Source organism: Contarinia nasturtii, unplaced genomic scaffold, assembly GCF_009176525.2.
Source record: "Contarinia nasturtii isolate CC-2019 unplaced genomic scaffold, AAFC_CNas_1.1 Cnas_scaffold_1240, whole genome shotgun sequence".
Lineage (NCBI taxonomy): Eukaryota > Metazoa > Arthropoda > Insecta > Diptera > Cecidomyiidae > Contarinia > Contarinia nasturtii.
In genome coordinates, this window is record NW_022198581.1 from 5,677,166 (window position 1) to 5,693,240 (window position 16,075).

At 31.0% G+C, this 16,075-nt stretch overlaps 2 protein-coding genes across 15 annotated transcripts; one reads left to right on the forward strand and one right to left on the reverse strand.

Moving 5' to 3' along the window:
- Nucleotides 1-1,367: 1,367 nt before the first annotated feature.
- On the reverse strand, nt 1,368-11,937 carry LOC116345162 (pantothenate kinase 3). 14 transcript variants are annotated; one of them, XM_031774309.1, is made up of 10 exons: nt 11,535-11,937; nt 10,289-10,506; nt 5,831-6,174; nt 3,220-3,398; nt 2,883-3,056; nt 2,686-2,804; nt 2,495-2,620; nt 2,178-2,354; nt 1,969-2,104; nt 1,368-1,885 (listed from the first exon to the last, which is right to left on the reverse strand). In XM_031774309.1, the coding sequence occupies exons 3-10, from the start codon at nt 5,988-5,990 to the stop codon at nt 1,643-1,645; spliced, it is 1,314 nt and encodes a 437-aa protein (XP_031630169.1). In that variant the 5' UTR covers nt 5,991-6,174; nt 10,289-10,506; nt 11,535-11,937; the 3' UTR covers nt 1,368-1,642. The 14 variants fall into 14 exon arrangements, with proteins under 14 accessions (XP_031630169.1, XP_031630177.1, XP_031630166.1 ...); XM_031774317.1 differs by lacking the exon at nt 5,831-6,174 and having other exon boundaries at nt 10,289-10,368; nt 10,499-10,514; XM_031774306.1 differs by having other exon boundaries at nt 10,289-10,514.
- A 528-nt stretch (nt 11,938-12,465) lies between these two features.
- LOC116345033 (polycomb protein suz12-like) lies at nt 12,466-16,020 on the forward strand. Its single transcript, XM_031774038.1, has 6 exons — nt 12,466-12,870; nt 13,028-13,074; nt 13,199-13,462; nt 13,604-13,757; nt 13,894-14,778; nt 14,965-16,020. The coding sequence occupies exons 1-6, from the start codon at nt 12,813-12,815 to the stop codon at nt 15,441-15,443; spliced, it is 1,887 nt and encodes a 628-aa protein (XP_031629898.1). The 5' UTR covers nt 12,466-12,812; the 3' UTR covers nt 15,444-16,020.
- Nucleotides 16,021-16,075: the final 55 nt, after the last annotated feature.

Sequence of the window (16,075 nt, forward strand, 5' to 3'; positions counted from 1 at the left end):
GTCCGGGGTCATTCTTTCTGACCCTATAAAACGAGAAAAAAAAACAATTCGCGGTAAACATCTCTTTTTTGGGTCTCATTGTATTTGTGTTTTTGGCTCAAAATGTATGCGCGACATTGATTTCAGTTCTACTTCAGATAAAAGAGGTAAGGAAAGTATTCTCAGGCACAAATTTGGCAGGCAAACAATCTTTGGCGCTGTAAATAATGGTACATCAGTGCGACATTCCTTTGTGACATTATTACTGTGCATAGAGAAAAAAAAAGAAGACACAAACGAATCCGGCATAATTAAGCTGTATTTTTCAATTTTGTTTTTCTTTCCTTAAATTCTTTCAAGAATGTTTCAGCAGCCAAACAATTTCTACAGAAAAGAAACATATTCAAAGAGAATATATAGTTCACAGTTATGCGTCTGTTTTCCTACATGAATACACTCTTGATATAGGACAAATTTAGCATTCGTAGATCTTTTGATATTGGGAATTAAAGTATTAAAACGCTAACTGTTCATTATTATTACAGCTCGTAACGATGTAAGTCATAATCCTTACAAATCTCCAAGGAATGAAAACATTTTATCATTGCATTACAAAATGTATTTCAATATTATTTTAAAAGGGACATGTTTAAGAAATGAATACCCACATAATTACCATGTTTTAAGTAAGTACAGAAATTTGCATTCGCCGAAAGATATCGAGTTATCCTATTGCTAAAATGAATAATAAAAAAAAGTGCGTTATTTAGGATAGGTAGTCAATTTCCGGTCGATGTCAATTTTCGAAAAATCGTATATACTACTAAAATATACAAATTATGTACAATTATGTACAACAATTATTATGTATGTCAATCATTCTTTTTGAGAAAACTGATTATAATCAAAAGAACGACATTCCAGGCTCACTAATATTGCATTTATCCAGTCTTGTAAAAAGCACAAATTGAGAGGTACAAATTTTCTGAATAAATTCAATGGTATTCACGACTACGAGAGAGAACACTATATGCATTGTGTCATACAAATGCTAATGAAACATTTTTCACTTTTGCAAAAATTATAATTCACTAGGCAACGAATTTCTCGACTTTGGTTTATATTGATTTCAGTTCGGCTTGGTTCTCGTCGCTCTCTCACTACGAAGCCACTGAAACGTGCAATCGTAACTGCTATTCTACTGGCGATTGAAACTTAGTAAGGGTACTGCGGTTCTTGCTCGTAATTACTTCCGTCGTGGGGTATAATATAAATATAAATTCATTTCATTATAATCAAAAATAATTTTAATCAATAAAAATTAACATTCATTTGATTTTATAGTTACTTCATTTGTTTCACTTTTCAATTAAATGGACTCATTGAAGAACAAAGAAAAATTTAATAAAATGTCGAATAAATAATAACAAATTATACACTTGGGTAAATTCGAAATTTTTCTCTTCTTCTCGATAATTATGTTCCTCTAAAACGATTTATTGCAACAAATAATGGATATACTCAATTTCTGTTAACTTTGTGCCCTCTTATATCCTACAAATATAACTAATTTATAATTTTTATTTCATTCTCCATTATTATGTACAGCATTATATTTATTATAAAACTATTAGAATGTTTAGGCAATCAATTAATTAAAATTCTAATCGGAACTAGATGGATTTTGGCTGGTTGATGACGTCGATGCTGTTTCATTTTCAACAAATGAACCATCACTATCGCTGAGTTCGCCATTAAATTGTAATAAACAACCCATTGCACCAAAGTATCCTTCGTGCTCTAGGAACAATGCTTTCAGTGTTCCATTTGACCAATAATCCATTGCATAGGCCAATAATTTCATAGAAATTGGATTTACACGTAAGAAATTACCAACAAATACCACCTAAACACAGCAAAGAAAAAAACAAATGCACAAATTAGAAAAAAAAGGAAATATGTTTTGTTTCATTAGATTGATGCATATACCTTTTCAATTTCTTGATTCATTGCGCATAATTTGGCTATTGAACCAATATTGTTGGTTATTGTTACTAGCGTTGCATTTGCCAGGTCTTCCTTTGAAACACTAGCTCTTCGATCTTTTCCGTTCATTTGACCAAAGCTACTTGTTAACAAAAAAGCACACAATTTGAGCAATGTAAATGAAATAATATTTATTATAAATTGAATGTTACCTCGAAGCAACCAAATCTGCGGGCAAATTGAATCGTTCATAGGCACCACCGTATATGTCTCGTATCAATTTGTCGACATTTTTATGATCACCTTTTGTTGCTAACTGTATCGCTTCCTCAAATGTATCACAGCCAGTTAACAAGCAGCACAAACCCAAGAATGTACCACCTCCCAAACTGTCGAATACAATTTACTTATGATTAAAAACATTGAAAATTGAACAAATAACACATAAATACTTTCGATTAGGTTAACAAGAAGGAGGTTTAAAAATGAAAATCGAAGAAAACAAAATAAAATGAAAAATAAAATTTACCTTGTGCCTGATATGCGTTTATAATTGGATGGTCCATAAACAGCCAATACGGAAACGCCACTACCAACGTTCACCAAAATGAATGGATAAGGTTGCGAAAAGTCGTATCGCTTCTTTACACTCGACCTGAATAAATCGGAATTGCAATGATATCAATCTCATTCAAATACAGTAATTATGCAAATACTCACTCTATTTTACTGGCATTTTCGAAGTAATAACATTCGGTTGGATTATGTGTTTCAGCAAATAAAATACCCTTGATAAGAACATCGAGTTCATCAAATTTGGCTAAGTTCATGTTTACTTCCTGTAAAAATCAAACGAAACATATTGCACATATATTATTTGACACAAAAAGTGAGAAAATCGTGCAACGTTTTCTTACATCTTTGAAATTCTGTTCGAATTTGAATGCTCCGCCGCCAGTTGCACAAACTGTAGTAACTAATTGTGCCATTCCTTTTGATTTGGCCAATGAAAGAAAATTTCCCATTTCAGACGTTGGAAATCGAATAAAATGAAGCGATCCGCGTCGTCCACGAATGTGCACATCGTCCATCTGAATTGTTTTTTTTTTTTTTCACATAAACAATTTTGTAAATATTATTTTTGAATTTAATTTATTACGTAATATGCCAGAATTTTTTTTGAAAATTCGGGAGTTTTTTCTGCAAAAAATGTTTCGAACACACTTTCGGCATTCATAAAAAAATGATATTCACCTGCAGATGTATATCTCGGTAACCAGTTTTACCATATGCTGAATTTTTCGTCAAATACCGTCGAATGTTTCGCAGTGTTTCGGCTTCTTGATCGAGCTCGTCAGGTGTGATATCCTTCGGTTCGAAATAAACCAATTTGGTTAAAGTTCCACCTATGTCCATGCCAAACCATGGCATTGCTGAAATAAAAATAAATACAAAATGATCCAATTATTGATTCGAATATAAATTAGAGAGATGATATAATTGAATCGAAACGTTCATACTACACATTTTTTTAATGGGAGAAAACTCAAACAATTTATCAATTTGATCTTAAACCTGAAACCATATTTATAAATGAGTGCGATGAAAAAATGTCTGAACTAAACATGTTTTTGTTATTTTCAACTTCGTTGGTATATATTTCTTAAATGAACAAATGCGTTTTTTTTCCTATCCGCTTTTGAACAATTATGAGCACATGTACTATTATCTCCTGATATCTACAGATTCTTTCAATGTGTTGTCAATTAATAAATTGCTGTTGTATAGATATTTAAGGCAAATTGGTCAATATATGAAACCGATTTTTCGCTTTTTTTCATGTGACCTTATCTTTTTGTGAAAGCATGTCGTTCTACCATTGAAATCCTTCCAATTCCATCAAATGAATAACTTTTACATTTCGAAAATGCAATTAATTTTATTAAAATGTGAGTGTTTTTTAACTGATAATTTAAGCTGTAATAAAATCTCTTTCCGAGTATGTACGACATTGTCAATTTTGTGAAGATGACATTGAAAAATAATTTTAAAAAAGTCACAAGATGTTATCAAAATTATTCTAATCTTTAATCTTGTCCGTCTGTGGAAAAGAAAAAAAAAAGCGATGATTTTTGTTGACAATCGGTAATAAAAGCTGTATGCATAGAAAGTCAAGCTCTTAATAAGACGTATTTATTTTCCATAGACGTATTATTTTGTGTGCAAATGTTTTCATTTCATCTCTATTCCTCGCTCCTTTAATAAAACTCTTTTGGTCTATTTAATTTTTGAATTTGGCACACCACAAAACAGCTTAATAAAACCAGTAATAATGTTCGTGTGTGATTACCTCATGATCATTGATTAATGTGTGATATATTTATAATGGCGTTTAATTGAAGTATGTGCAAACAGGTCTTGGTAAACAAACCGTCAATTTGTGATATGAATATAAGCCACGAGTGAAATGATTTACGTTATTGATTGAAACGTGATGTAAACTTATGTAAGCAATTCAACAAAACATTCGAATGACGAATTTTGTTATAACATCAATCAGTTGCACAGTATCTTCGGGTGAAATGCGTTATCTTAATTCAAAGACATCGATCGGTTTTTTTTCTTTTAAATAAACATTCGTTCTAACAACGGCTTTATTATAAAGCCCATTTCTCACACACATGGCCGGGGCCGAAAGTGCAAGTATATATTTATTGGTTTTCCGTATTCATTCTATCATTCATAATGAAGTCGATTGAATGACAGTCAAACAGATACATGTGGCACTCTGCTGATACGGAAATGTTCTTGTTATTGTTAGTACTTTGCAATAAAAAGCATATCAAAGGCACATTGATATACCGACAGACAGCACACTATTCCTACTCATGGCAATCAAGTTTAAGTTACACAATAGATATTAAAAGTTAATTATCTTCACTAGAAATCATTAGCATTGCATGCCATTTTTACAGATACAATTTACAAAATACGGTTACTATTCCATATGTCGTATAACTAACATGAGCCACTCCAATCTATTGCAATTTTTCAAATATTGATCTTTGTTTTTTTTTTTTCGAAATGGCGCACACTCATTCACAATCTTTTTGCACAAGCAACTACCCTAATGATTGGGGCCTAATCTACTGAACTATTGTAAGAAAAATCCATCTTTTTTGGAATTATCGTTTCTTTTATTTGTTAAATGTTGAAATAAATTCAGCAATTTCTTTTGCAATTATGCATCAGTTGTCGATGCTTCTTTTTCGTATGGATTAAATGGAGTATGTAACAAATGAAATTTAATTTATAATTGAATTTTACTTTGAAAATCTACGAAAAACCACTTGAATTTTAAATAAAATTTATTTATTTTCCATTAATAAGTTTTTTTTTTAAATGGGAAAGCGATATAATAAAGATAATTCAATAAGAATACATCATATTTTCAATTGAATAATTAATCTGTATTTACTAATTGAATAATCCAATTGGGAATTTTCACAGTATCTGTGAATTTTAATATCAATTGTAGCGCGTGATTCAGGAGGTAGCACCTTGAACTGCATACATATGACCAGTTTGTCTGATTGTATATTGATCAGCTGTGTATTTTCATGCAAACAATGTAATCATCGGAAGGTTGCCATTTTCAACCTATCTATGATTCTTTTATGATTTTAATGAGTTCCTTTGAAGAGGAAATATTTTTGAAATGGATGAATTTTATGTTAAAAAAAATGATGATTAAAAAGAACTATCGATAGGATTGAAAATGACATCCTATGATTACATTGTTTTATTCCCGATTGCATGATTCACTTGACAATTGTAATATTGGATCGTTATGACAAATACTTACTGGCATGATGGATGTTAATCTCAAAATCATTTTCATCGTTTGCGCCAAATACCGTTTTATTGTTGCTATGCTTTTTTATTTGTACCAAACGCACTCGCAAACAATCTTTGCAATTGATAATATCATGTGGTGTGGTTGTTGTTCGTGAAACTGGCGCCATTTTTGATCCAAGCGGTTTTTTTATGGTGTATTTGAATTTTTTTTCTTTTGACAAAAATTTATAATTCGGTATGGGCGGTGTATTTTTTTAGTGTTCAACTGTAATTCTATTTATTTTCTACTTGTTTTTGTTATCGCAAATCACCGGAATTGTATGATGCTCAGACTTCATATTGACTCATTTTCTAAAAAAAAATATTTAGTTGAAAACTATTTTCGAGTCACACAGGCATGCATTCTTCTAATTTAATAAAAATAATATTTGTTGTTATTTTTTTTAAAGAGTCTTTACACTTTTCACTATATTTTAACAATTCAAATAGTTATTCATTATATTCTATCACTGGCACTGACTAACGTTTTTTGCGAATGTTCTAAATTCCATAATAATAAAAATTTCAAACGACTTTATATTTCCCGTACTTTAAAAAAAGAAGCTTTTCGTGTATTTTTTGTTCAAATCCATACATTTAATTGAATTGAGAAATTGACAACTGCAACATTAACAAGGCAATGAAAATGTTCATTTGTAGTCTCTTTGGTGTTTCGAATCCGAATGATTGCATTCGTCGTACTTGAACATGAAATCAAAGGGAGATAGCAAAGACAAATTTTGTTATGCTTGTGATTGAGTACTCTTATCACCAAATTATGACAACGTAACATTTGACATTCAATTTGAACGTTGACACAAAATATCATCCCATCTTTTTTGTGGTCAGGTTCAAAGCAAATTGACGACATAGACGACGGCGACGTCATTTAATAAATATAATGGTAAAACATTTTCCCAATTTATATGCCATGAAATCATTAAAGTCATTGTTGAAAAATGCCATTTCGTTAGTTTCCAGTATATACATATGTTCGCATTAGATTAAACGATTAGTGAGTAAATAATTGAAATTTTTTTTTTTTTTTTTGAGAAACATGCCAATTTTTAACTTATATTGAAAGTAGCCAAATGAATGTCAGCGAAATGAGTAACAAAATAAAATGCCAATTTCAGTTGAAACCGGATATACATTTGCTTTTTGTTTCGTGTATAGAGGTATAGGCGCATACCACACATTGAGAAAGAGAAAACCTCAAGCAAACAAAAGGTAAACATATTTTTGAAGCAAATGAAGTATGATATTTTTTTTTTGTATATTGATATTGAAATGAGCACGCGTACACAATGAGAACGATATTCCAATGTTGGTTCATGCGATCTTTGGTGGGCAGTTCATTCATAAATTTACTAAGTTTACGTTTGTTTGGCCACATATGACGAGCACAACAAAAATTTTGTAAAAAAGTGAATTTATCACTTTGGTAATCTTAAATGTTATGTCGTCATTAATTTTTTGTTGGGTCCGGTCAGACAGCTGCTACATATAATTGTGCAGGTTTTTTTTTTAATTCTCATTTTTTGCTTTTTGAAAAATGTTAAATTGCGATTTTTATCCATCATACTATATTATCGAGAGAAAAACATAAAATTCAAATGAGCAATTCATATCAGCGTTTCGTCAAATGCTTGGTAGTTTTTGTCACGTTAAAAATCACATACCAGCTGTATATTTCACAGACAAATAAAATACTATTGTGTGAATCTGAAGAGTTTGTGTATATGTGACATGACGACACATCGAAGTTCGAAACCCGAAAATTCAAACGATTCGAAAGAAGAAAAGAAGAAAAAAAAAACACTCACAACTGTGCTTTGCATTTTTAATTGGATAACGTTTCTTTTGATTCGACGCAATTTTAATCGAATTAATTAAAATATTTTAAAAACGAAAGTAATACATTGAATTAGTTTTGTAGCGTCGTTCAATGGCTTTATCGCTATTAATTTTTCATTTGGGAAACAAAAAAAGGATTCACCTTTGGCACTTTTATGAATTTTCAATTCTCGATAAAGTATCGTTGAACTTGGAAATGAACGAATTCAACCGAAGTCGATTTAAAAAGAAAAAAAAAATACAATTTCTTTTAGTTACATAATTTCTCATTTATACATTTCCATTCGATATTGATCATTTATGGTTTTACGAAAAATCGGAACTTCAATTTTTCTATTGGTGTTCAATGAAAGTGTGTAAACATTGAAATTCAAATATATACAACGGGCTAACTCTTTTTTCATTGAAAAATTCAACAACAAAAAATGCATTGAAACCATCGACAGAAAGTTACATGAAATCGCACACTTTTATTCTTGTTTAAATCAAATCGTACATAGATGATTTCAAAACATACTTATTATGTTTTGAAATAACATAAACAATGAAAGAATATACGTTATTTTCATTCACAAAAAATGAAACGAAATAAATTTAAAAAATAAATAAAAAGCTATAAGTTCAAAGTAATTTGTAGTAATTGACACTGAACGAATGTATCGTCGTCTTGTTTTACACTCTTTTGGGCAAATGTAATGGGAAACCAATTTGTTGAAATTAAAGCTCACAATTACAATGAAGATAACAGCACACGATGTCTCGAAAATGTGGCGCGATAAGTTTTACGATATTTTTCTTCACACACTCAACGTTCAACTGGACTGATCGGTTTGTACCTATTATCAAGACTGAATTGATTTGTATAGTCGGAATTGAATATGTGAGTAATCACGCGAATCAGCCGCACGCATACATTTTTGTCGTACAATTAATTGCTCATACAATATATTTCGTTTTATTTTATTTTTTTATTTCTTCCAACTTTAATGTGCAAACAGTTTATTTTATGTGTGACCGATCGCACGTTTACTCAGAATCGATCATTCGTCATACACATAAAATTCAATTTCTAAACACCATTGCAAATAGGGATAAACAAACATTGATCAATGTTATTGATAAACGTGTATTTGTGCGTCAGCGGAAACATTTAGTTTTTCGCTGAAAAATGCAATACACTTAAATGCTATAAATTCCCCGAATTGTTTTTTATTCCCAGATCTTCCGAAACCAGACATTTTTTGTTGATAAAACGTAAAGAGTTTCGCAATGGTTCGCAATGGCAACTTATAAATATGACATTCAAGTGGATTTCCTCCACTTTTATTTTCGATATTATATTAGAAATTGTATTTTGTGTGTACCAACATTTTGTACGATATATAAGTAGACTGTATCAATTTGGTGACATCCATACACCTCAATGGAATTCGCTTATCAGTTAAAAGTGCATGTGTATTGAAATGCAATGGTTTTACCTATCACTGCATAGCAACAAACAAATTAACGAGTCGTGCCACACACAGATCAAGAAATTCATGCCATCCTATTCATCCATTTGGTCGATGTATGCATTTCGACTCTTTTCAAACATTATACCGACAATTAAATTTAACGAAATATTGCTATTAGAAAGACATTTCATGGATATATCGTTTAAATACGAAAACAAAGGAAAACATTCGTGTTCAATTGCAACAACGAATACGATTTATTATATAGTAAAAATTTTAATATAAAAAGTTTTGCACATTGATCGCAATTAATGGGCATTGCATCGAAATGAAATAAAATTTAAAAACTGTTGCTGTCTAATAGATCATGTCATATGTATTTGTTTCCGTTATTTTGACAAAAAAAAATGTTAACACTGTTAATGGCGTTTAACTTGATATACAGAACTGACTTGTTGATTACAGATAGGATGAAAATATCCTAGGGGTTTTTATCTCAATCAAAACACTGTGAATTCGCTAAATATTCGCAAAATACGTACATTGAATGCATGATTTGTAAAATATGCATAGTATATATTCAATTGATGTGCCGCCATATTGAAATTTGGTTGACATATTGAGCCGTATTTTGCAAATACTCTGCGAATGTTCTCGTAACATATGAATATTAATCCAAAACCATCGAATAATATATATTCGCGAATAGATGTATTCCCTTAGAGAATATCAATAAGACTTTTCTACGTATAGTTTTGCAATAGGTCTTAAATATTTGTGAAACTCAGGAGACAATGATCTAGGCTACCTAGACAAGGTACTCTCTTCGGATATTGTGATCATCAATTTCTCCATGATTTTTTTTTTATTCCTAACATGGCTGACTGTAGATAGTAATTATAAGTGTTTGCTTTGAGATTCAATAATGAATTTTCGTGAATTATTTTATATGAAATTATAGTGTGGTAGTTTTATTGTTCATCAGTAATTAATTGGTTTTTATTATGGTAATGAAGGTAGATGTCAAAATTGTTTGAGCATATCACCCTCATTAAATGCTAGAATTTGAATGCCATTTTGACTGATGTGCGTACAAAAGTACAAAAAACTCATACCTTTTCGTTTGACTTTAGTTTCTTCCATTGTTAAGATGTAGATGGTTCCAAATCGCCGATTCGATCGATGTTTGATTCAACTGATTTTCGTTATGTTTATATTGTATGCCAGATTAAAAATCAGGTGAATTTTTTATCAGACGGAACAAAAGGTATATAATGCTTGACAAATATGTGCTCAATTTTGGTTGGACGGTTTTGTGTATTTACCTATTCTCCTACGTTACTAGTCATTGTGATAATAAAGGTGTCAAAAGAGAAAATTGGTTATTTAATTGTTTTTAAATTTCCAAATTTGCTATTCTATGCTCATAAATTTCACTTTAATCTGGAATTGCAATATGTAATTAGTCAACAACAAAAGAACTTTTAGCCGTTTGTTTTTGATACGAGATTAAAACTATTCCGGTTTGATTACTTTCGACAATCTTTTATTTTTTACAGATTAAAATGATCACTTTTAATTAACAAACACGATCACCGATACTGCAAATAAATTCTACTAAATATTTTATTGCGATCATTTATAATTATATTTCATTAAATGATCACAAACAAATAAACAAAAATTTGTCGATAAGTTCAACTTGTTGATCAAGGTTCAACTAATCTATTGATCAAGAAATTTTCATTTGATAAAACCAATTTACTTTTTATTTTATTATTGTAAAAAAAATAAACAAAAAATTGAGAGAGAACACAAATACACGAAGCTATAACGATGAAACCCCTTTAGAATCCAAATTTATTTAATTGTGTTAACAGAGAATTGTTTCTGATAAATCACATCATTCTACCATTGCCAATCTCTCGATGAACACATGGTATTGACTTACACAAATGATTCTGTTTTATACAATCACACTACATACAATCTACAACATTTGAATCTATTTAACCTGATTGCATGAAGTAACCCCAAATATTCATGATTGTTTTTTTTTTAATCTATCTATCTCTGTCTGTCTCACATAAAAAGAACAAATTCTTGGTTAAAATTTATTTGTATTTGTATTGAATGCAATTAAAACAAACACTTCAAACTGATTGATATTGTGCTTCATTCAGTGCATTATTTTTGTGGATTTCTCTCTCTCTCCCTTTATTTTCAACACTTAAATCATGATAATGTGCAATTCCATAAGATTTCACTAGTATTTGACCGTTGGTGTGCATAGTTTGTACGATTCTTCAATGGTTTTGTGTCATGTTAAATCGTTTTTTCTTGGTACTTTTTCATTTTTACCTCGCTTGTTTCGAATCATTTCGTTGTACACAGTTTGGTCACAATGCAAAAACACTTTTTAATTTTTGTAACATGTGTGTGAATTTTCCAATCACATTTGTGTTACCCACACACAAACTCGAGCACGTAACATTACGTATGTCTCTGTATGACAAGTGACTTAAATTCACGATTTTATTCGTCTTTTTTTATTCTGTATCATACACACAGACACACATACCGTTTGTATATTTCGAATTTAAGGTTTGTTTGTTAATCTATTTAGTGAATGTGTGGACGGTAAAACGAATTTGCGAAAATTGTATGTGTATCAGTATGTTCTCTTTGACATGTGCGCTCTATCAATATTAAGCCGGACCACAATTGCACAATTTTATTCAAACCATTGAGACAATTTCAATGACATTCTTTATTCAATAGAACTTAGAAGAATAAAAAAAAGAAGAATAACTCGAAATCATTTTTTTTTTTTATTTTAATCATTTTTAATTAAACGATTGAAAATCGAATATCGATAAATATTTTGGAAAAAAAAAGTGGTCCAAATCAAAGAGAATGCATTTGACAGTTAACGTATCTGACACACAACTGACACTTGACATTTTTTTCACTTCTTATTCGGACTTTTTCTCTCTTAAGCACCAGTCTATATGTGCGTAACATTCATGATTGAGCTCACTCTATCTCTCTCTCTCTCTCCCTCTTTCCATGGTTTCGTATTGCATACAAACAAATATCGTTTGAAATGTCACATCAACGCGGTATTGGCGCGCTCACAAATACCAACACATTGCGCTTCTTTCGTAAAAATATCGCAATCAAATAAAAAGAGCGGGTACAATCGCTTCGGCATTTTTTTTCTCTTTTTTTGTAACTACATCTTATTTCGACTATTTTACATTATTCCAAATTGTATTTAATTATTTAAGTTGCGATCATTTTTATTCAAAGAAAACAAAGCTGTGAAAAAAATCGAAAAATTTGTGTGGCATTCGTCGAAAATAAACAAACATTTTACTTTATTGAATGTAGAAAATAGCGAGCTGTCAGTGCAACAAACAAAACTCATATTGTTGTATTGATGCAGAACCGCTGTTCGTTTTGTGAAAAACGATTTTCAGAAATTGTTAGTCAAAAAAAGCAAATAATGTACAATTAGAAGAAGAAAATCGGATTTTTTTTGTTTAAACGAAAAACAATAACAAACAAACAGTTACCAGTTACATCGTACAAAATAATAATAAGAAAAAAAATTGTGTGAAAGCGTGTGGTACTACGATGAAGGACAGCCATCAAAATAGGCAAGATTGTGAACTATTTTTGCGGGCATTCGAAAGTATGTCAACAGTATTATTTCATTATTGAGTTTCATTCTTGCAAATGTATTTTATTTTTGTGTTGTGTGGTGAACACATAACGGCATCATATTGCATTGCTTACTGATTATATATTTGGTGTGTTTTTTTTTGTCTCTTTCTACACTTCCCCAACAGAGCCAACGCAAATTTACCGATATTTGCGTACGCGACGTCTTTTGTCGGTAAGTTCAACCACATTCATATAATTTCGTCTTTGCGGCCAATATTTTTACTATATATAATATAAATATGTTAAAATAATATATATAAATGATTGGTATGTTTCCATATATGGTTTATTTGCAGCCACTTTTCTTGCAGCGAAATCTGGTTTATTTGAAAGATCGAATAACAAAGCAAAGAAAATGTCCCCGACGTCAGCGGAAAGATTTTGATTGGCCAACATTTTTGAAAGAATTGAAACCAGTCAAAACTAATGATCCGTCTGATAGTTCATTAGTTTTTAAATTTCTTGGATATTTTGATGAAAATATTTTGAGTACTGAAAATGACACTGCCACTGTTAACATTTATGTACTCTGCCGAAGTAAACATCAGCCGAAGTTCTTGGTAAGATATTTTTTTTTTCTCAATTTGCGTGTATGTATTTTGCATTAATATGGCGCTTTTGTGCAATATGCAGGCGGCAATGTATATGCTAACTATGTAGAAATTGGGGAAATTTTAATTTTTTTTTCTTCTTATTTATAGCTCAAAACGATTCCAGTTGAAATCAATCCACGCATAATTATAAATCCCGTTCCAATCACACTTTCCAAAGAAGAGCTAATGCGCAATGTCAGTAGAACTGATCGCTCTTGTGAATTAGTCATAGAAGTCTCGTATGTTGAGCATCAAAACAATGGTAATATAAATTCATATTATGATATGTTGTTGTTGTTTTTGTTCTTATAACGTTTATTTCAGTGTAATCTATAAGCATTTATATATATATATATATATATATGTGTGTGTACGTGTGCTTTGCAATTTATTTTTAGGTGAACATTTAGATAAATCACAGCGATCAAAGAAACGCAAAAAGATAAGCCATGACGCTCGTTTGCCAGTTTTCGATAAAAAAGGTCATTGCGATTTGTTGGAAGGTGAATACGAGCTCAATCTGGATGTAAGCAGAGAAACAACACCAATTCGAAAGGTGGATCGTTTAACATGGGCAACCGATATACCGAAAATGTTGACGGGCGATAAGCGTTACTTTCAAAATCGTTCGTTGAAATTCATGTTGCTTTGGAATAGTGAAGATGGTACCAAATCAAAATCAACATCACCAATTCACAATGAAAATGCGATGCTTAACACAACCAACACGGATTGGTGTGGAATTCAAACTGGTTCAACGACATCACTTAGTACATCATCTGGTATATTGAGTGATATGAGCTCGGATGATGCAGAGATTACAACATTGACAACCAAAAAACTGCCAAACTCACTGCCAATTACATTAGCAAATAGATCACCGTATGTTGAATTGCTCGGCATGGGATCACATCTCATTTATCGTTTCATTTATAATGATGATTTGAGTCAAAAGACCGTTGCATGGGATGAATTTTTATGTCCATGGTGTTATTTGAATTGTACAAGTTTACATCCATTGTTGATGCATTTGCGCTTGTGTCATGATCGTTTCAAATTTTCCTACACCCAAAAAGAAGATGGCATTCAAGTCGATGTATCAATCAATGAGCGATACAATTGTGCATTGTCGCCGCTCAAAGAAAATTCACTTGAATCGAATGACAATGACATGAAACCATGCAAACGTAAGCCTTATACAAAAGTATTAGTCTCTCGGCCACGAGCCAGAAAACATCGAAAATGCTTAACCTTTGAAGAATTAGATGAAGCAATTGAATCAGGTAAGTTATACATGTCTATTTTATTTCTGCAAATGCAAATAATTTGCAACGATGCCATCCTAATTTGACGACAAAGTGAGACCATCAACGGAATTTCACTTCCGACCGGCAATAATAATAATTCATTTTCCATATTTTTTTTTCTGAAATCATTTGTTTTCTCTATCCTTCTTCCCAAAAAATTAGACGTTGATTCGTCCGATGCCGAAGAAAATAAATACGTTTTACCAAAAGGTCAATTGAATTTTGATGGTCATCGCCGTGTATACTATCGAACCACCAATAATATGATCTACACGCATCGTGCCGATTTCGATGAGGACTCAGAAGGCGAAATGGACCCGGGATGGTTGCGTAGACATACACAAAAACTGATTGATGATTTCACCGATGTAAATGAAGGCGAAAAAGAAATGCTCACAATGTGGAATTTACATGCAATGAAGCATAATTTTGTTGGTGATGCACAAATGCCGTTGGCCTGTGAAATGTTTGTCAATGAGCGTGGCGATGAGATTATAGCGAAAAATCTCTACCGAAACTTTTTGCTTCATTTGACCAATTTACACGATTTTGGTATGCTGTCATCCGGTGAAATGTATTCAATTATCCAAAGATTGCAAGTGAAACAAAAGAATCGGAAACAGTCACGTTTCACTGATTAAAATTTACACTGCGATGATGTTTAGCGTCTTAAATTTAGTGGTATTTTTTAAGTTATTTTTATTAAGATTGAAAATTATTGAAAAATGGCACTGCGATTAAATTTAGAAAAACAAAATGAACTATATTATGCTGAAGGAATGAAAAGGAACATTTGGTTTAAGCGATATATGATGAATCCAGAACAATGAAAACCAGAAAAGTAATTGATTTGAATATATTTAATGTTCCATTCTATTCGACAGATAAATTATCACAAAAAAAAATCTCTATTAACAATGTCGTTACAAAAATTGACACAATTAAATTGTCTTACTTAAAAGAAAATAATTTACAATACGTTATGATATAAATGCCACCGACCATCGGAATAAGCGATATATTTATTCTAACAAATCTGCCGTTAAAACGAAATGCACCTGATAAAAGAGCACTATTCTCATACACATAAACTCTCTCACATCCACACACCGCCTACAATTCAATAGAATTTTAAAATGTTATCCAATATTTATACAAATTTAACTGTTTTTTCTTTAAATAAACACAAAAATCGAAAGATATGTTTTAAACTTTGAACATTTTATTATTATTTTTCATTCTTTATCATTCAAATAAAACGCCATATTGACGA

Excerpts from the sequence above, each read along its gene's own strand:
- LOC116345162 (XM_031774311.1), bottom strand. The coding sequence starts at position 5,990 with ATGGCGCCAGTTTCACGAACAACAACCACACCACATGATATTATCAAT. Across the intron at positions 3,057-3,219 it reads ACCGAGATATACATCTGCAG|ATGGACGATGTGCACATTCG; the intron begins GTGAATATCATT and ends AAAACAATTCAG. Across the intron at positions 2,621-2,685 it reads GAAAATGCCAGTAAAATAGA|GTCGAGTGTAAAGAAGCGAT; the intron begins GTGAGTATTTGC and ends CGATTTATTCAG.
- LOC116345033 (XM_031774038.1), top strand. The coding sequence starts at position 12,813 with ATGAAGGACAGCCATCAAAATAGGCAAGATTGTGAACTATTTTTGCGG. Across the intron at positions 13,758-13,893 it reads TGTTGAGCATCAAAACAATG|GTGAACATTTAGATAAATCA; the intron begins GTAATATAAATT and ends ATTTATTTTTAG. Across the intron at positions 14,779-14,964 it reads AGATGAAGCAATTGAATCAG|ACGTTGATTCGTCCGATGCC; the intron begins GTAAGTTATACA and ends CCAAAAAATTAG.